Source organism: Hoplias malabaricus, chromosome 5 (assembly GCF_029633855.1).
Source record: "Hoplias malabaricus isolate fHopMal1 chromosome 5, fHopMal1.hap1, whole genome shotgun sequence".
In the NCBI taxonomy this organism is placed as follows: Eukaryota; Metazoa; Chordata; class Actinopteri; order Characiformes; family Erythrinidae; genus Hoplias; species Hoplias malabaricus.
In genome coordinates, this window is record NC_089804.1 from 15,681,056 (window position 1) to 15,703,154 (window position 22,099).

The 22,099-nt window shown below is 41.9% G+C and overlaps 1 protein-coding gene across 1 annotated transcript in view; it reads right to left on the reverse strand.

Moving 5' to 3' along the window:
* Positions 1-22,099, reverse strand: part of hspg2 (heparan sulfate proteoglycan 2) — a 141,960-nt gene that overhangs the window by 83,290 nt on the left and 36,571 nt on the right. The window contains exons 2-6 of the mRNA XM_066671195.1: positions 18,025-18,196; positions 17,642-17,692; positions 844-953; positions 404-462; positions 27-184 (exon numbers count right to left, since the gene is read on the reverse strand). Coding sequence (XP_066527292.1) covers positions 27-184; positions 404-462; positions 844-953; positions 17,642-17,692; positions 18,025-18,196 — 550 coding nt within the window. The remainder of the gene's footprint in view (positions 1-26; positions 185-403; positions 463-843; positions 954-17,641; positions 17,693-18,024; positions 18,197-22,099) is intronic.

Below are 22,099 nucleotides of genomic sequence, written 5' to 3' on the forward strand. Positions count from 1 at the left end.
ACATGGTATATTTGTCTGTGACTTACGTATACCCAGACGTCTGAACTGGAAGCCCTGGACTGAGGTCGCATAGGAGGCAAATCCTTCGCGGATTTCAGCGTAAAGCACTTCTCTGATCTGTGTGTCGTTAGTGTTGTCATCTGAGCCCACGTCCAGCTCCACAAAGACATAGCTGCCAATTTGCCTTTAAAACATCCAAATAAGTCCATATTAGGGCTAGTGGTTTCTGAACATATCTAAAAGGCCTAGTCTGACAAAATACACTGCTTCTTATGCTACAATTCCATTGCAGATAAAAATTAATATACGGCTAAAGACAGACATGAATGTAATTCAAATGAACAAATACTGAGATTTAGTCACAGCAGAGTTGTACATGTAATTAGGAGCTAATCATATTTACTTGATAAGGACAACGTTGACGGTCTGGGTTCCTGGTATCCTGAGGTATGCCGACTCGAGCTGTGGGAAACATGAAGAACATTAAAGGAGTGAGCCTCACAGCACGCTATGGCCTCATTTCACGGCTTTATTCAAACATGATCTAGCCCTTCTATGAAGAGAAGGAAAACGATTTTCTCAAATCAATGTCACCTCTCTAATTAATGAGGGCAGTATCTTTTTAACAGTTCTGAGACTTCTATGATCCTTAATGAGACTGAGGAACACACAGGAAGAGACACCACTCCTCCACATGGAATCTCTCAAGATCCCTCAGATTCAGAAGCTTATGATGAAATTTATTTTTTCTCAAATCTATGAGAACCACATCAACCTGTTGTGATCAAGTTTACCAGGTGGTGTTAATATTTATGTAGGGCAGTCAAGCCTGAGAATACGCACCGTGTCCACAACAGCAGCACTAATTTCCATGAAAGAGGCGGAGTTTATGTCATCCAGTTCAGGCCCATACGTGAACGAATCCGTGAAGTTCACCAGCGCTCGATAGTAGACTGCAAGAGAAAAGAGATGGAACCCGTGTTAGAAAACTGTGTTTTAAGGCTGGATGGGAATTTGCACCAAGACCAGAGACAATCATCAAAAAAAGCACAGCCCCTATATAGAGACGGCTCTGGGCCTTTGAAACCACACTTCTCAGAGCAAGATAAATACAAACCAACCACAGACTAGTGTACAATATAAACACACACGTGTGAATTAATAAAAAAAACTCACAAAACCACAAATCACCGCAAAATGTGCTGGTTTTATTGGTGAAGACAGAATGAATGGAGCAGTGAATGAGGAGGTGAGCTTTAACAATCTCTTCTGAAACTCAAACACACTATTAGCAGGGTCCTGCTACGTTTGGTCAGGAGTGCCCTGCGCACGTGTGATGTTGAAACACCAGCTCACAGTGCTTCCTTGTTTACATAGCATGTCTAAAAATGTGACCCATTCTGATCAGTGAATTCATCCGTTTCAAGGTGTTCTCACACACTCCTGGCCTAACCTTCATAGGAAAGCATTGCTAACAAAAACAGGTGCCACACTGTAGGTGTCTAAGGTCATAATATCAGAGGCCAGAGATCTGTTTTTAAGGGGTATACACCAACACCAAGCACTCTCGTTCTCGAAGGACAGAGTTAAAGTAGTTTTCTAGTAACCCATCATCAATATCTTCACTACTGTTCTTGCATTCAATTTGTTGTCTGTAACCGTTTATCCAGTTCAGGGCCGCGGTGGGTCCAGAGCCTACCCGGAATCACTGGGGGCGATGCGGGTGATGTTCTTACAACTGAATACAATCAAACGCTCATTTCCGATAATGGACAATCTCAGAGTTTACACGAGTCCTTCAAAAATCTGATTATAATAATCAGAGAAAGATATGGACCCACTTTAACAGTGAATATTCAAATATTACGCAGTGCTGTGCTTCTCAGCGCTTTCCCTGCACTCTCGCTGAGATAGAGACGAGCAAGATCTTTTAAATGAGAGTGTATTCTTTTTAAATGCAGTGCATGTCCCTTCATTACAGGGAAAGAAGCTGCTGGACACGTCTTTGTGGTAAGGACCGGCGGCATCGAGTGGTATTTAAAGAATGCAAAGAGAACTTTGAAATATCTGAGACACTCTATATTCACACCGTTTAGGTTGAATGTGCAGACGGAGAAATGTGAAAGAAATCGAGAAATCGGATCACTGAACCAAGATCTGATTCCTCAATCGAACGCCGGTCTCAGAAATCAGTGTACGACGTTCACGAGAGCACTTAAATAATCAGATCATTGCAGAAATCTGATTAAGAACAGGATATTAAGTGTCTGTAAACGCACTCACTTACAGTAAAACACCTGGTAAAAAAGCCTTTCCAGGAGAGTAAATGCTGCTAGCTCCGTATTAACACAGTTCATTTCTCTCCTGCTCATAGTGATTTACATTTCCAAGCTTGCACTAGCTAAATAAGCACATGCCTTACTTAGGTTTTAACTTCTTACAAAGAAAAAGGCTTCAGGTTTTCACAGATTATCTCTTAGTAAGTATGTGAGCTTTAAATAGCTGCGGCCCTGTGGGGGTCCCATTCTCTTTCACATGCCAACACCTCTTCTGGGTGGGTTTGTCTGCTTCTGGTTTCAATCCGTCACTCTGGGTGAGGCAAGGAAGTCAATATTTGTGCTCTTTCTTACAGCTACCTGCTATCAGGAGCCTTGCTTTATGTGGAGAGTTCGGAGCCTAAATATGGACTGACTGTGCAATAGAGCAACCCCCGGCACTTGGACATTGCTCACACTGGGTGTTTGCTGATATATTACACTGTGTGAACTCTCCACTCCATCAGATGGTCAAGCCCATTTGCTCTGTACACACACACACACGCACACTCTTCATTGTGAACTAGCACACAGGCTTGGCTGCCTTCTTGGAGAGAAAATGCCTTTCCAAATACAGCTCAGTTTCTTCTAAATCAAAACACACTGGTTCAAGATGGCGGCCCTGTAGCTTGAGAAGACATGCGACCACAACATCGCACTTTAGTCTCAAATCCACACACAAAACTAAGAGAAACTAGTAGCAGAAGAGAATGTGAGCAATGCCTGAGTCACTGGCGGCTTGCTAGGGTTTGGCCTCATGGCAGTTCTACAGCAAACATGAAAAAAAAAGAACTATCAATGTTGTAGCACTGACCCGGAGCTGATCTAATTGCTTGTGTGGGCTTGTTACAGTAGGAGACAGAAGCCCAGTCACCTCTGACTCAACTCTGAGCCACCAAATCAGCCTCTAGCAACATCTGGATATTAGATTTTAAGTATCGGGCAGGTGGTAACGGTGGTAAATGTCAAGCAGACATTCGTATTTTCAGAGAAGAATGTACATATGTCGTGTTTAGTGTACACAAGAGTCCTCATTGCTGAATGGCATCATTAGGGCTGGATAATAATTCAATACCAATATATTTTGTAATAAAAAATATTTCAATTTTAAACACACATCCCATACTTTTTATATATATATTATTTATAGTGCCTTTCATTGACCAAGACAAGGAAGTTGACAATAAAAAAGGGTCTAGAAAATTGTAGTGATAGCATTTGTAAAATATTATATATAGTTTTATAGGAGGTTTAATAGATGAGGCAAATACATTTTTTCTGGGGGCTGTAGGTATAGGCATCCATTGTGGGTGTTCCTGGCAGTCTGCTTCTGCTGCTTTTTATATTCATCCATCCACCAATTTTCTACCACTTTTCCGGTTCTTGGGTCAAGAGGGCAGCAGTCAAAGTAAAGAACCACAGACCCCTTCTTCCTAGCCACCTTCTTCCTGGTATACCAAGGCCTTCCCAGGCCAGTTGAGACAATTGAGAATCACTCCCACGTGTTCTGGGTCTTCCCAGGGTCTCCTCCCTGTTGGACATGCCCGAAACACCTCACCCAGAGGCATCCAGACCAGACACCCGAACCACCTCAACTGGCTCCTCTCGACGTGCGGGAGCAGCGGCTCTATCCTGAGCCTTTTCCGGATGTCCGAACTCCTCACCCTGCTTCTAAAGAAGAGTCAAGACACTTTGAGGAGGAAACTCATTTCAGTCTGTCTACTTTCGGTCATTATTCAAAGCTCAAGACCATAGGTGTGGGTTTGGACCAAGACCGAACAGTAAATTGAGAGCTTGGCATTTTGGCACAGCGTTCTCTTCACTACAACAGACTGGTACAATGCTCCATCTTCCACCCTCTTGTGCACAAGACCCCCAAGATACTTGAACTCCTCCACTTGAGGCAGGAGCTCACTTCCAACTTGAGAGAACAAGTTTCAAGAACAAGAACAAGGGTAAAACACTTTACCGACTGTGAATCATGGTCTCAGATTTGGAGGTGTTGATTCTCAAGACCCACTGCTCCACACTCGGCTGCAAACTGGTCCAGCAAAAGCTGGAGGTCCCAGGTCGATGATGCCAACAGGACACGTCATCTACAAAAAGCAGATACGGAATCCCTAGACCACCAAGCCGGACACAAACGGTATAAACAGTATTGGTGAGTCCAACTCTAACTGGAAACCAGGATGTCTGTTAATATAGGGGCTGGATAGCTTGCTTGTTTCAAAATTGTCATTATACAGTATCGACCAAAATGAAGAAATATATCACGATATAAATTTTAATCATGTCGTCCTGCCCTAGTCTTCACATTCTCAATGAAAACGTACCAACATTCCCTGTCTAGTTTTCCCAGTTGAGAAGAAGCCAAACTCCCTACAAACACACTTCATTTCAGAAGAAATGTTGGACAAGCAGGTGTCCAATTACCCTCTTCATATAGTGTAAATATGGCTTGACCATCCTAACAGAATAAGATGAGGCCGGAAACATGTTCTAGCCCCTCTACTCTCTAAAAGGGAACTGCTACTGAATTCTCAGGCCTTGTTGCTGCTCAGTTTTTCCATAGGGGAAATCCCCAGTCAAGGATTGTCGAGCACTCTCCTGCTCCTAAAGGACAGAGGCTGGAGAGGGGGCAGTGGGGGAGGGGGCAGTGAGGCAGTTGGAGTCAACATGGAAAGGGAAAAAAAAAAAAAAAAAAAAAACCTTCCAGATTCTTAATCCCAAACTTGTTTGAGCACCACAGCAGCATGGCAGGACTGTGGGGGCTTTATGGGACAAGCCACCGGCAGAACTCTACGGAGACAAAGGGCTGATTGAGGAGCACTGCTGCTCTGGCCTTTCCAGCAGGCTGCTTTCAACTCGACCTTCAGAGCCCTCCTCCGCCTCTTCCCAAGAACCCTTCACATCAAATAAAAGAGAGGGACTGATAAAAAAAAAATGAGAAAAATTAAGAAAGCGAGAAAAAGAGAGATCAAAACCATCCGCCTTTGCTTTTAGCTGAGTCCATGACTTTTTTTTTTTCCTACAAAGTGGACAGAGAATCACAGGATTTCCCACTCAATTGCTTTTGCTTCTCCAAGAACTAGCCCTGACACACTGCAGATGGGCAGCTGAAGACTGGAAACAGCTTTCCTCTTTTATTCTGTGGCTCACTGGAAAGTTTCCCGTCAGAGCTTCATGGGTCGTTATTCAATCTATTCCCCGGGAACTAATGATGCAAATGTCAAAATTTATATTAGGGAATGGCCAAAGGCTTCCCATCATAATTCCATAACCCCAACCTTGGAGAACACCAGTTTGCTTCTGCGTGCTAACAGAATTTCATGCTAACAGTCCAAAGCAATAAGTATATGCTTTAACTCATGAGCCATCTGTTCAGAGATCTTGAGCCTGGATGCTGGGTTTCAGCCTCACTGGGACTTAGGTATTAGGTGATACTGCGATACATTGCAAGACGTAATCAATACACAGACAACAGATATCAATGTTTTTACTGAAACATGCAGTTGCACTGAACAGACTTCCCTTCCAATTTGATTTACCAGAGTCACTACTTCATGACTCCATGTGGTGGCACTTATCAAATGAATAGGTTAAACCATTTTTCAAGTCAAAAGTCTGGTCTCAATTTGGCTTTTACAGATATTACAGCATACAAGAAATTGACAAAGACTGGGTGATCTGGAAGAACTTTTTCATTAAAATAACGTTCACGGGAAACACAGCGAACAAGCACAGCCACCATAGAACTGTTCTGCTTTCTGGCAGCTTATGGCTAGTTTACATTGGAATGATGACACACTTGGACATGGACAAGTTGCAATCAGGTTATGTATTTTAGAGGCATTAATCTAAGCTATGCCGTTTATTGTTCACTGTCTCATATTGGTTGTCACATTCTGTGAAACTGACACCATTAAATACATAATATCTTCTTCTTCTTCTTCTTTTATCGTGATGTATCACAGAGTATTGAATGGCAATATCTAGCAGTGTATAATCGCCTTATCATGATATTATTGTTATCGCTGGCAGCATGTTGTGATGATACCGTATTATGCGATGCCCTATGATTCCCAATGGGGATACCATATTGTTAAAGGATTCCATTTCAAGGTGGATGTTTTTGAAAGTTAACGACAAACGATGAAAAATGATCAAACATTGACAACAAGTTCAAAAGAGCTCAGCGCCCAACAAAACATAGACAGTAAATAACGATGCCCATTCAACTGTAGTTAGGCCGCAACCAAGAGAATCTGAGAACAAATTGAGGACAGAAGGGCAATGTGGGTTGGGCATTGTGTGAAGCAGCGCATTAAGTGTGAAAAAGGAATATAGACTGGAGTTGTTTCATTAACCATTGAGAGACTACAAACAAAAAGGATAAAAAAAAGGGATATTAAAGACTAGGAGGCAGATTTTTGGAATAGTTTTCTCAGCAGAAAATGTGCAAGAAATGTAAAGAATGCTCATTGTATGTGACCTCTCTTCACTCTCAAGAAACAAGAGTGAAAGGAATAGTGCAGTGAAACGTCCAGTGCACACAACTTTCCTTGTACCCTCCATGAGTTGATCAGCCACGGTAAAGTGTGTGTCTTCAGTTTAGTAACGGAGCTATGAAGATATTGTATCTAACAAGTAATAGAATGGAATGGTGTATACACACAACCAATATGGCATTGTGCAAACCGTTTGACTAAATCACGACACACAGCCTTTGGTTTTTTTTTTTAACCTGTTTAAGGTTATCAAACAGAAGCAACACGTGAATGCACAATGAGAAAACAGTGCTTGGCATTACCGCTGTGGTTTCTAAAGCCCACAGCTCCCATTGGAGATAGTGTTTTGTGACGTCACCAGCCACATTTTGGGGTGGAGCCACCGTAGTGGAAAACCAATGCCTGCCAGGGATCAAACAGCATGTAGAGCCGAGCCAAGCTTAGTCGAGTAGGTACCATGCAGTGGAAAAGTGTCATTTGACTCCCAGCTAGGGAAGGACCCTGCTACACCACAGGGGGCTTTCACATCTCAAGTGTTCTGTGCGTCGCCTCTTTGCGCTCGGCTTGGCTTCGAGCGGTGTTGGCTTCATCAGCGCATGTATTTTAAGCAGGCTTGTTGCTAACCGGCTAAATTCCGAGTGTTATCCAAGTGTGACCTCACTATGTCATGTCAAAAGTCAGCGAAAAGAAGGTCAAAGTTCGAGAACTTTTAGTGCAGCGGCAAGGCAGCAAAGCGACTTGACAAAGCAGCAAAGCTGCGTGGTGCGCAACACTCGTGGTAGTGCAGCAGCAGAGTGAAGCAGCACCGCTCTTTCCATAGACAAAAAATGGCATCCCCAGCGCAAAGCAGATTTGCCGTGTATCATGTGAAAGCACCATAAGAGATATTGGCCAAAGCATTTAATACCACATTAACCTACCTCCGTAATATGGCTTAACTACAAGTTACTCTGGATAAGAACATCTGCCTAAATGTCAACCAGCCTCTGAGTTCCAAAACAAAACTGCAGAAAGTATAACCTGCAATTTAATTATGCACAAAACTACAACTCAAAAACCACTCCTGAACGCCGCTCCACAGCACAGGTTTTGGTTTGGATTGGCAGGTCCTGATGTGAGAGATCATTTTAATGTCGCATTCCTCTGGCACAGTGCTGTACTGTGCTGGGCCTCGCTGAATCTGCTTTAACATCTGGCTGAGGAGACACACATGGTGGCTGGAATTTGCAGTGACACAGAGGTCTACAGGGACAACGTTGCACAGGCATCTCTCTCCGAGGCCTTATCACTGAGCCAGTGAGGCCTGAAGATGGTCTTCCAACCCAGGCATGTTCCACAATTTAGTTGTACGCCCCATTCCCAATAAAGTGCACTCTTGTAAGTGTGTGACATTTAGTGTTGCTATCTGAAATCATTAGCATATTGCTTTATTTAACGGAATATCTAGGCTGATAAATGTTACCAAGATAATGTTTTAAAACGACAATACCATGAGTTACATTGTAAAACACGTTACAAATAATGTGGCATAGGAATATGAATATTAATGGATGAAGAACTATTCTAAATATCAAAGCTTGGTTGCTTCTGAGAGCTCTTCTGTACCCTACTCGGCTAGCGATGAGTTGTTTATAACTTGTTTTTAGGATTTTAAATTCATATCACCTAACGGTCTCATCACAAGTAGTTTAGCAACAACGATTGGGCAAGGAGTACCCATAAGGCATGTTTCCAATGGAACATGACCGCTGTTGATTTATGATCTGCGTGTCCAGTAGCATTGTGTGTCATGTTCCTATTTCCCAGTGTAGGGAGTAGTGGTTATATTTCTGAACACTGCGTCTCCTTTCTTACTGGGATCCACCCTCAAGAGGCAAATGGGCTTCCTGTTTCCTGACAGAGTGAGAGAAAGCCAAGGGGTGATTACCCTGCTCGTCACTGAGGGAGCGGGGTTAAAAGGCCTGCGCTCCCACAGAACATTTAATCAGTTCCACTTTATTGGCGTGAAGTTTACCAATGTGGTGATACGGTACACAGCTTTGACTAGAAACTCTCCAGCGTTCTCCAGAGCCATTAGAGTCGCATTTCAAAACTAAATGCTTGAGTGTGAAATACCAATTTATATGAGTAACTATGCAGTTAAAGACTTAACTTTAGTTTATAACGACATATACTTTGTCAAGTTGTCAACAGACTCAAGCTGTTTCAGTACAAATCTTTCCTAGATGCACATGTGTGGCCCGTCTTAGAGAAGTTACAGCTGCAGAATCACACACACATGTGGCTAAATGCTGTCATTCACACACAATTTCACAATGGAAGAGTTCTTAGATGCAAAACTACTATTAACTAATTCAATTTCACAAAAAAATTGCCTTCACGGAAAATAATTTGTGTTAAAATTTAAAACAAATATCTGCAATTCACAATAAAGAGCTTTTTTAAATATATAATATGTTTAAGAGCCAATTGCACATGCCAAATCTACCTTTGTCAAACACACAGTGAAACCTCTACTAATGAACGCCTATACAAACGAACTTTCCAAGATACGAACCGGGCATTTGAATATTTTTTTGCCTCCTCCAATGAACCACGACTCTAGAAACGAACCCGAGCCTCCTCCGAGCCGGCGGCTGGAAATAGCCACTGACCCCAATAGACGAGTCTCCCAGCGCACCCAGACTTGAGTGAGCTTTTAAGATTAGCAAATTGTAGCTTTAGTAATTTAGCATTAGTGTAAATAGCAGACATCGAAATTCGTGCTAAGTTAAGCTGTATCTACGCTTCGTCTCCCCACATTCACCCACCTACTCTCCGTTATTCCACCCACCCCCCACCTCCCGTCATACAGCCAGTGCCTGTGTTACTCCTCCAGCCAGTCGTCACGTCTTCATGGTAGCGATGTGTAACCACTTCTTTTTTATTACACTTTCCACTGTATTTCTCTTTTATTTTTAGTAATGCTACATGTTTTTTGTTACTAATTTGAGAGTGTTGTAAACATATATCGGTGCAAAAAGAGTGACTTTTGAGGTGGGGGCTGGAATGAATTAATTGCTTTACCATTATTTTAAATGGGGAAAATTGCCTTGAGAAACGAACTTTTCCACTTACGAACCGGGTCACGGAACGGATCAAGTTCATAGGTGGAGGTTCCACTGCATTACAAATGTCCTGTCACTATTGCTCATATTTCCTGCAATGCTTAACAAACTTGGGCCAAACTTAAGAACCAATGCGAGACTAAGGGCTGAGGACCTGTTGACCTTCACCAATTATTATTTGGAAATGCAGCTATATACCAGTGTGGGAGACACTGACATATGAGAGAGAGCGTGAAAAAGAGAGATAGTAGGTGTATGTAGGTATGTTCCTTCAAATACATTTGCTTCATGATCCAAAACAACCTGTTATTAAACAAACCCAGGCCCTAAACCATGCCTAATGTTCTACATAAAAAGATGACGTTTGTCCAATAAACTACAATTTGGCCGGTATTTTGTCTCAAATTTGCAAACACATCTCCAGCATGCATGAACATTCTCAGAACATTTCTGGTCAGGCTACAAATGCACTGAGATATGGTAAAAATAGAGTTGTAGAGGTGTAAACAGCTACACACCTTGACGGCCATTAATGGATATTGATTAACACTGGGTACGGACAGAGCCAATATAATAACACTGTCTACTTTTGTCCGTTTTGAAGTAGTGTCTTCTGTGTGCATGAAGAACCGACTTTTTTTACGTCAAAGAAATCTAGAACCCTTTGCTATGTTTTCATGCTGACTTTTTCGGCACTGAAGTGCCAGTACTTACTTCTCGAACACAAACACTTGGGGAAACAAAAGAGCTCAGACCAGCGAGCGACTGACTTCAAAGCAAAATGCGAAGTGTAAAAGCTTCATTCATTCTGATGCAGCTGAACCGGGGCTAATGGCTGTGAATACGTGTTTGAGTTCCCTCTAACCCGGCCTTATTAGAGTTAATTAACTTCAAAGCGGGCCATAATGGTGTGATCAACATCAGCGTTCAGGCTGCCAAGCGAGGAACGTGGAGGACTTCAGATCTGCTCTTTTGTGTGTTCGGTTACCAATGACGACTCCATTCAGCTGTGTCTTCAGTACTCTATACAACAGCAAGACAAAGCATCATTAACCCTTCGCTTTAATGCTAAACAGAGAGCCAAACAAGACTCACTCTCTTTAATCACTCCAACTACAGCCTGTTTATTTGTTTGAGGAACCAGAATTAGAGCTGTAAATTGTTTTATGAAACCCCCGGAGATGGATTATTACTTTCATTAGGGACCCTCCCAGGCCTTTTGCAGGAAACCCCCGAAGCTCAATAAAAACATTCCACTGGAGCGCTGATGTTACCGCAGGCAACAGGACCCCAGGGTGCTGTTCCACCAGCCTTTCACGTTGACACTTTTCTTTTTAAATCAAGACTTGCTGTCATATCGTGAAATGAAACCCTATCATCATAAAGGTATCAGAGCAGAGAACTTAAGCTACTGTCACTGAGGGAGACGTAATGAAACAAAGTTTCCTACCAAGCGCCAGGAAAATATGGGCCTCCCATGCGACAGCAGCACAGTTAATCATCAACATTATGAGGCGAAGCCTGCACCTGAAAGCTGAAGATCGTGAAGGGGCCTGTTCAGACAGCCAGGGATGACCAGTTAACCTCTGTGAGTGTGTAGGATGACCCCCAATGCTGATAAATGCAGGCATGTGTAAGCTGAAGTAACATAACTGGCAGTTAATGTTCAGCTTCAAGCGTGTTGAGCCGTCCAATGAAGTTACCTTAGCGGCATGTTGGAGATAGGGTATGGCTGTTGTAAGATAATACACCATACGTGTGAGTGTCAGTGTAAATGTATAAGAAGATTATTTTTGACATCCATATATCGCTCACATCCTGAGAGCTTTCTGAACCTCCAGGCTACAAAATGCCTGTATACAGGGGGTCTACTCTGGGGGTCTACTAGGCTAATCCACTGCATTCTCCCATTCCAGTTCTCCCTCACTTAGAAGACTTTAAGGGTTGTTCTCATAACGGGCCCTTAGTACCCGGTTCCACTGTGTTCTCTTCTGTGTTTGACAGAATGCACGAGTGCCTCTAAGAGCGCCAGATCACAATAACAAAGACAGAACCAAAATAACCGCAGCTGCCAGAACATGTTCCTCCTGTCCCCACTGCAGTGCTCTCAGAGACCTCTTCGGGATCCTCACTCTCACACACTACACCAACGGTCCCACGGGGAGAGAAGGGAAAACGGAGATCCGGGTGGCCTCTTGCTCTTTATAAGTGTTTAATGACTTTAATGCATTTTCACATCTGCTCACCACCCCAAGGTCACTGTAGGGGATTCCAGGATGCCACAAGGTCCAAAGAATACTCCGTGCACATTGCAGGTGTCACTTTAGTCTGAGGATACATGTCCACGTTCTTAAAAACAAAGGTGCTACAAAGGGTACTTTGAGCAATGCAACAGGTGCAGGCTTTTAACAGAAGTTCTCCTCCAACATTTTTATCAGTATATACCGTGTACTCGTGTAATTCCTGATCATATCCAACAGAGCCATATTCCTTAAAGCAGGAGTCCTTCAGAACTTTTCTTGATAATTAAAGGCAGTAGTATTCCTGAGTGGGGTGGGGAATAAAACAGAGGCCAGGTAAGTATTTTTCTGGCCACGTCACAAGTGTTAACGTACTTACTTCACATGCACAACCCCTAAAAGAGTATCCGACACCTTTTGCTTGTAACCAGGGCAACCGCTATGTTCCTAATGGAGGTGAATACAGGACAAATACAGGAAGAACATGGAGATACCATCTGCTGATTACTTCTTGGCAAACCACAATAATGAAGAGAGCTTGGGAAATAAAATAAAGTGTGACAGAGTGTGTTAAAAGCTGAATTGAATTATCTGGCAACAAAAGCTATATCTATACTAACATGATTCCATTTGATTGGATTTCAAGCAACGAATCCGCACAGTAAACAGGACGTAAAAGACACATTTCAAGACATAAACACCAAAGAAAACCTAGATTCCATTTCTCTTCAACAGCTAACAAGTTAGTAATTTCCCAAATCATCTTTAATAATACAGAAAATGCCAATGACAAATTAAGTAACATCTCTTGGTCTCTGCCCAAGGAAATCACATCCAAACACACATGTGGCCTCTAAAGGCCTTGAGCCAAAATTAGTCCTGACCTCCTCAGTTTAACAGCATGTATCCCCACTCGCTGAGAACAGAGACTTTTGTTTCTGCATTTATAAGCACTGGAATAACCCTCGTGGTCTCAGGGCCTGTGAAAGGCTTGAATGCCCACAGAGACAGACCAGAGATTCTGGAGACTGGGTAACATCTAACGGCACTCCAGATTTAGCACCAGCTTCATATCTACAGAGCGGATTAGCTGAGGATTAACTTTAAATATATTTTGTTACAATTGAAAACTAGCAAAGACATTGATTATTTTAAGATGGCACCTTTTAAAGAGCACTAACAACCTATAATACAGGGCGGGCCATTTATATGGATACACCTTAATAAAATGGGAATGGTCGGTGATATTAACTTCCTGTTTGCGGCACATTAGTATATGGGAGGGGGGGGGGGCTTTTCAAGATGGGTGGTGATCCAATGTTATTGGGAGTTTCACTAGAAAAACAATGGTGTGCTTGGTTTTAATGTAACTGACCCCCTTAGACTTTTATCTTTGGGGTCATCTGAAGGTAATTGTCTATGCTGTGAAGATACGAGACGTGCAGCACCTGAAACTACAGATACTGGAAGCCTGTGCTAGCATTTCTCCTGCAGTGTTGCTATCAGTGTGTGAAGAGTGGGAGAAGAGGGTTGCATTGACAATCAAACACAATGGGCAGCACTTTAAACACATTTTACAAGTGGTAAACTTGTAGCTAACTCATGAAAGAATAAAGTTTCGTTAAAACCAAGCACACAATTCTTTTTCTTGTGAAATTCCCAATGAGTTTGATGTGTCACATGACCCTCTTCCCATTGAAAAAACAAAAGTTGGATCCAAAATGGCCGACTTCAAAATGGCCACCATGGTCACCACCCATCTTGAAAAGTTTCCCCCTCCCATATACTAATGTGCCACAAACAGGAAGTTAATATCACCAACCATTCCCATTTTATTTAGGTGTATCCATATAAATGGCCCACCTTGTACATCTCTAACTAATTCGAACAAAAAAACACACACACACTGATGAGAGAATGGCAGTTCTTTTTAAACAAATCCCCTTAAATGCTGCAAGGGAAATTTCCATTTTGTGGTCATGATCGTGTCTGTGAAGGTGTGGGAGAAGGAAACAGACCACTGCACAAAAACAGGAAGATCAGTGCAATGGGTTATGCTTTTTTCAGGCCCACAGGAAAAGTAAAGAGATGCTGGGAAAGACAAAAGTGCAGACTGGTCATCCAGCAGTGTGTTCCTTCCCAAGTGAGATCTATAAATGGATTTTAACAAACAAAAGTTTGGGGGGTGGGGGGGGTATCACTGTGTAAAAGAGAGGCATAAAGATTCTCCGAAAAATCTTACAGCCTCATCTCAAAGCGTATTTTGATGGCAACAATATAAGCTCGCAAAATCTTTGAAAATAACTCAAAAAAACAACAAAAAACAAAAAAATTAAGCTTCCTCTCCTGAGATGAACTGATGAGTTAAACACTAGAACTCTGGAGCAATGCTGGATGCTGAAGAATCATGTTCTTAAGTCTGGCACACACTAGAGTATTTTTGAAAAATTTGCTGTAAGGGCAAAATTGGGCTAAAAATCACATGGCACACAGCAGCTAGAATATGTAGTGAGTGCCATATTCACATAAAACCCTGTAACAGCGTAATACATGCTGCAAACCTACTCATAGTTACAAGCATAACTGTAACGTTTTTACAACCCTGTTAACTCGGGAAATGGCAGATCTAGTAAGAGCAGTTTTAGAGATCCAGAACTTATTATCAAACATGATTATCTGACCTCACTCATGTTCTTGTAGCTCAGTAGATAGAATAAAAGTCTTTCCAGAAGAGCAGAAGCTGTTACAGCAACAACAGTGGGACAAGCTTTCCATTGATGCCATTCATTTTAGACCAAATGTTGGAAGATCAAGTGCCAACAAAATATTGGCCAGATAGTGTCAAGCAGTATTGGCATTCCCACAAATCCTCTGCTACTGGTACCAAACATACTGCTCACAATGACCATATTCTCCTCCAAGTTGAATCTTGATGAATTACCTCTAAAGTTTCCTAAAGCATATCACTCCATAAACTAATCAGTGATCAAAACGGTCCAATGGCTGATGTAAGTAGTCTGCCAAGGCCATTTACACTTCTGCCAAAAAATACTGTGATCAGAAAGAAATGGATCCAAAACCTCCCAGCAGGATTTAACATCAAGCTTCAAACTAACCACATGTGAATTACTCTACCACAAAGATCATCCACAGATCTCCAAATCCGTAGGCTCCACCAGCCTCATGCATGTAGCCAATGTGTGAGCTCAATAATTATCAGACAATTTATTTCCTTTGAGTACTCAGACACAGCTGGTGGCTATTTATACGGCTGGAGGCATCTGTTGTGTATATACTGTGGCATTAATCACAGTAGTATAGTGTGGTATCGTGGTGGTCAACTGATCCCTATGACCTTGCAGGCAAGAGGCACTATAGCTGGGTTTAAATCAGTGATCACTGAAATCCTCTGGCATCATGGAACCAGTACTCCAGTGTAATGTAGATGTGAATTTTTATGCAGCCATTAAGATTGACAGCCCTTCCAAGACTTATGCAGAGATTCTACAAAAGCCTACAAATGTGTTCAGATATCAGGGGCAAAATTGATATGTACATCATAACAGGCCCCAGAAACAATCAAATAAAAACCCATCATGGAGACATTCTATCCCCATTTTCCACCAGTTAATACATTTCTGGGTTCCCAATTAAATATACATGACATGCTTTGGTCAACCAACCACAAGGATCAAACAAAGCCATGGGTGACTTACACGTCTGTGAAAGCACCGTTAATGCTGAATGATATATACAGGATTTGGAGCAACATGCGTCCATCCAGACCTTGTCTGTTTTCAGGGATGATTGTTTTAGTGAGACAACGCCAATCCACATTCTGCATGGAAAACAACAGCACTGTCTCATAAAAGATAAAGCGCTAAATGAGTTCAGACCTGCTGAAAACATCTGGCACATTATGAAATGAAAATGGAGATCTGTTATGCATTCTACATCAAGCAAGAATGGAAAAGCATTTCATTGTGAAAACTACAGCAATTGATCTCCTCTGTTCCCAAACACTTACACAGTGCGGTTAAATGTAGACATGATGCTTGTTGTGTTTTCTTTTTTGCTTCATGTATCTTCTTCATCTTTGCGCTGTCACATAAATGAGTCCCTCCTGATGGGGAGCCGTGAAAGTTCTAAAGTCTTTCCACTTGACGTACGAAGCAGTTGATTTTACCCCATGTTTTCTGACATAAGCAGCCCATGACTGCGTGTTTTATTTCTGTTGCGTGTTTTATTTTTGTTGTGTGTTTTATTTTTGTTGGTAGGTCCAATATCCCCAAATTAATGTGTACATGCAGTGAGCATGATTTTTTTTTAAATATAAAATTGAAACTTAACCAACTTGAAATATATCATTTGTGTAGTACTTTGTGCAACATGAATAAATGCCGTGCTAACACTGCGTCCATACTGTTCACAGTTGAAATGCTCCTCAGAGAGAGAGAGACAGAAAGGGGGTGGGGAAATAGAGACAGACAACATTAGGGTCTTCACCCTACAGAAAGAAGGGCATAGCAAAATGCGAGAGCAGAGGAATGCAAAACAGTGATTGCATTGTCTACCCACGTCTTTCATGTGTGGTATTTCGATTCCACCACCACAGCCTCTTATCTGATGAAAGGATGCGTGAGGATTGTTTGGATCTCCGACCCAAATCTAAAGCGCCGTGTTATGACGAGGCCACAGTGAGAAGATCCGAACTTCAGGATATGCCCAAGACAACATTTATTTAGGTCACAACATTCACTTGGGGACAGCACACCACCAACGAAGATGGATATCAATTAAAAAAAAAAAATCATTAAGTTTGAAGTAAATTATGATCAACTAAAAAGAGAAAAACTGTCAGGGTTCGGCCGGGTGGAAAAAGGCATACATTTCTTGGTATACTTTTAAAGAAAATGGCAGATACAAGCTTCCAGTTCTTGTTTTCATATTTTAATATTTTTGTCTGTTGTCAAACCTGCATATTCTTGCTGTAATAACATAGTAAACCTTATTAAAACTAAACCTGTAAACGTGAGCCTTTCATGTTACAGATTTCAAGAAATCCACAATAGCAATGGCCCAAAAAGCCTTATCTTCTATTAACCAGTCGGCACCGCCTTGTGCCCAGTGACTCTGGGTAGGCTCTGGACCCACCACGAACCTAAACTGGATAAGTGGTTACAGACAATAGATGAATGAATGAATGAATAATATCCGCATATTTTCATCTAATTTAAATTTCTCCGCCATTTTGCAGATACAATTAATTCCTTTGTTAAAAACAAAAAAGTAAAATAGCACTGTAAATATAGTAAAATATATTTAAATTTCTGCCCGTGGCAACTGGTCTTAATCTACAGATGCAGAGATTAAGCTGAAAAAACTTTAAACAAATGCAGTGTCCAAATATAGAGCTCAAGCGGGGTCCATCTTCAAAGCCAGTCTAAATAAAGATGAAGAAGAGGACTCACTTGTGACAGGTGGCTCAGGGGTGCTTCCGTCTTCATCTCCACTGATCATATCTGTGGGAACATGATCGTACATTGATCCGCGTCCTGATAGCTTTTATAGCTCGAATATCTCCTGAAAACATCTTTAGCTTCAAGTTAACGTCAGGCTAAGCTAACGCTAACGCTTGGCTAGTGAGTGACGAAGTGTGCAACAATTATAAATGTTCTCATAAAGATTGTGGACGTAAAAGCATTAAAAACTAATACAAGAACTTTCCCCATACCTTCATCTGTCTGATTCTAATGTAGCTAACAAGTAATTCTGTGTAAGGCTGGGAAACTGCAGATTTAATTCTTAAACAGAAATGAGCATGTCTGGGTGTGGCCAGCTCAGGCAATCCCACCTCCTGAACCTTCATCAGCAGCAAAGTCTTCATCGTCGTCGAGGAAGTTCCATTTCTTTCGAGCCGCAGGATCCACCTCATCGTCAAGGTGACGCTTGATCCTTTGCACCTTGGAAGCTTCCAGATCCTCAGGTAAGGGCACTTCCCCCCACACCTTCGAGCTCTCCACCACCTACAGCCAAAACAAAGCAAGCCTTCATTTATTATAGGGGTTAAGGTTTACATCTTTTTACACACACACACACAGGCTTGAGTGGTCTACAGTGAAGGGAAGGGCGTCAACTCCACATTCAGAAGACATGATAAAATAGAGGCCTGTGTTTGCTGTATTTATCTCAATGGGCCATCAGTTCGCTGACATTAAAGGCTGGTGCGACACATTTCCTCTTCTGGTGTGCTTTGTGGTTGAAGGACTCTCATTAACATATTTTGGCTCTGTTACTGAGCGCCAATTCTCACCAAAATCCACTGTGAGAAGACAAGTCAACTCCACTGATCTGAAAAGTTGAGGAGGAGGTGTAAAGAAGTCATAACTGAGAAAAAGAATCAAACAATCAGCCAATCAAACAAACATGCATCTGGTGTTCTAAAAACAATGGACTGGCCACAGAGCCCAGACCTCAACATTACTGAACCAACATTGTCTGAAACGCATTCCATCTCTAAATGTAATAGATTTATTGATCTGCAGTTTAACAAATATTGATCAACTTGAGGAGAGCCTGACCAAATCTGGAATACACCTTGGAGGGGGTGCCAGTCCTTCACAGGGCAACACACACATTCACTCACACGTTTAGACACTTTTGAGTCGCCAATCCACGTACCAACATGTGTTTTTTGGATCGTAGGAGGAAACCGGAGCACCCAGAGTAAACCCACGCAGACACGGAGAACACACCACACTCCTCACAGACAGTCACCCGGAGGAAACCCACGTAGACACAGGGAGAACACACCACACTCCTCACAGACAATCACCCGGAGGAAACCCACGCAGACACAGAGAGAACACACCACACTCCTCACAGACAATCACCCGGAGGAAACCCACGCAGACACAGAGAGAACACACCACACTCCTCACAGACAGTCCCCCGGAGCGGGACTCGAACCCACAACCTCCAGGTTCCTGAAGCTGTGTAAGTGCGACACCACCTGCTGCACCACAGTTTTTAAATTTAATAAAAACGAAAATAATCAATAAGCCTTGCGCCCAGTGATTATGGGTAGGCTCCAGACCCACCGGGAACCCTGAACTGGATAAGTGCTTATAGACAATGAATGAATAAATACAATAATATAATAGTGTTTTCTGCTTTTCCACTTGAGAACTAAAAATGAAATAAATGGAAATGGTGGTCTTTGAGTTTGCACAGTGCTGTACACTGCAATTTGTAACGGGCATAAAATCTTATTTTGAAAAGCATGAACTTTCCTAAAGGCTTATGTGGGTGTCTACCAAAAGAGTAAAGTTTGAGAAATCACAACACTTACGCTGTTCCCATTTTTCAAAACTAGAACATCTGCTAACAGCTTCCCATTCTTGCCTTAAGTTTACACTGCTCCAATTTTCATGTCAAAGGACTTACTAACTACTCCCAGTGAATTTTTGGGCGACAGAATGCCTGGAAGACCACTCTGCAGTGTCTTTATCTTCATGGCCTCAGGCAGAAGCACCAGGTGAACATACCTCACTTCTACATGTCAAGCAGCTAGAGCTCCACAAGGAAGCACCTTATCATGGAAAGATTATGTCACCACTCCACCTTAGGGTCGTAAAAACACAGCTTTGACAGCAATCTATAACACAGCATTTTTCAAAATCTAGAGGCCATCCTTTTTTCCCTTGGCAAATATTTGCCAGCTGTAAATATGCAGAACATGACTGAGACTTGGAAGGCTTTAAGCGAGATCAAGAAAATCAAATTCCAACAAACAGAAAGAGGCACACATCTCAAATACGAAGAGAAGTTAACAGTTAATATGATTTTATACAGTAGAATATAGATAGGAGCAATTTTAACAAACATTCTACTCATCTAAAGAATTCAGTCAACCGTTTTGACACTTGTTCTTTGTTTAGCACAGGAACTGCATAACCTCTGCTCCCAGAATAATAAAAAATACACATGACAGCTATAAAATGTTGCCCACGTTTTGCCCGACATGCTGTACCTCATCTGAACTGCACATTTCGTTTGGATGTTTGCATACGTGCCTGGCAAGGTGCCACACTGGGCATTTCCAGTCGGCCTGGCCCGCCAGTTCCTATTTCCCAGCCTCTCCATCATGGCCGCCGCTCCCATTTAAATGGCTCCAACTAATAAATAACTTGATCTCCCACCCAAATCCTTTCTCCCCTGACTGAGCACCCTAAACCAACAATCCCTTGCCTTTTTCAAAAGGAAAGCGCTGACTGGCAAAATTCTTTTGAGCCAACCCACTCAGCGAAGCGTCGGTGTGATCATCTCCTGCTTCACTATCCCTTGGGATGGAGTCCTCCACCAAAAAGTCCGGCACTCTGCCATCTGGGATTTATACTCCTGTTCCATCTACAAACTGTAGGTCATGGTTTATAGGATGGCAACGTAGTGTACATGTTGATTTGAACTTAAGCTAAACTTTAAGGGCACTGGGTAAGGTTTGTGATGATTCCACCAGCAACACAAGACTGTACTACGAGTACATGGATTACCAAAACGATTCTAATCAGGAGCAGAGAATTGGCCTATTGACTAATCTACTGTAGTGGACACACCATGAACTGACTGGGTCTACACCATTAATAGGAGAGCTGAGGAGATGCCAGTAACCAGAATCAAGTATGTTTAACATATAATTGTAATACAGTATTCAAACATTCTCCCAAACTTTTGTCATTTTGTGTTCACTGTTGTGTATTAAACATGGCATTTGTCATATTCCAAAACAAAAAAAACCTCAATAAAATGTATTAAATAAAAAAATATATATATATATAAGAATTACTATGATACGTTTATAATCGCTACCATCAAAACCACCATCTTTAAATCATCTAAACCAGATCAGAACAAATCAATGCACATTCCTTTGCAGTGTTTTTTTTCCTTAAATCACTACAAATCCGTGTTAAATTTCTTCTCGTTTTCAATTTTATGCTTCATTTTCAGTTATGTAATTATTTTAATATCATATAACAGTGTCCACAAAAACAGCAGGAGATGTTGGATTAAAATTAGACATTATACAAAAAACCCAACTGAATGCAGGGTGGTGGCATCCATTGGGATAAGTATTATGAAAAAAAACCCATTTTATTTATTTGATTATATATCAGTTCAACTCCACTATTTAAATGGCAGGAGCTCTCTGCTGATGTCAATGTGACTCTGATAAAATCATGCATCTCAATAACTCGCCAAGACCTTTGTACACCTCGGTAAAAAGCTTTGTAAAACAATACAATACTGAGGCCATATCTAGACTCAGCCTATCTCGGTATAGACACATGCAGTTCACACACCTGGCTTAGCAAAGGAAATGATAGTGTGTGCAAACAAGGCAAAATACCTTGCCAAAAGAATCTAAATGTTTAATTTGAGTTGTGCGTTTTAACAATACCAACTGCCTGCCCTATCAGTGTCCAGCTCCTTTGTGCAAACCATAAACAACAGCTGAACATTGGGCTTAAATGAATGTAGCAAATTTCCAGAGTTGTCCAGATTCATTTCAGCCTATTGGAAACCTTCAACTGTTCTACGATTTGCCCAGCTGTTGTTTACTATGCTGCGAACCAAAACCCCGTGTCTGAGTGAGTTCACAGGCAACTGTTGCATGGACTGGATGGGATTTAGGTGGTTTCAGTGAGGACAGTTCTGGTAAAGCCACTAACCCCAATGGTCCCTAGTGTGTAATGAGGACTGGACAGATGTGCACGGATGCACTGCATTCTGTGATTATTCAGTTTGTCTCTCCCACACACACACCCCTCATTGGCAGCCCCAAGTCCTAGGACTCAGACCCACGGCCAACTGGCAATGTCCGACGAGAAAAGCGTGAGAAAAATAGTGTTTTTTTTTTCTTTGTAGTT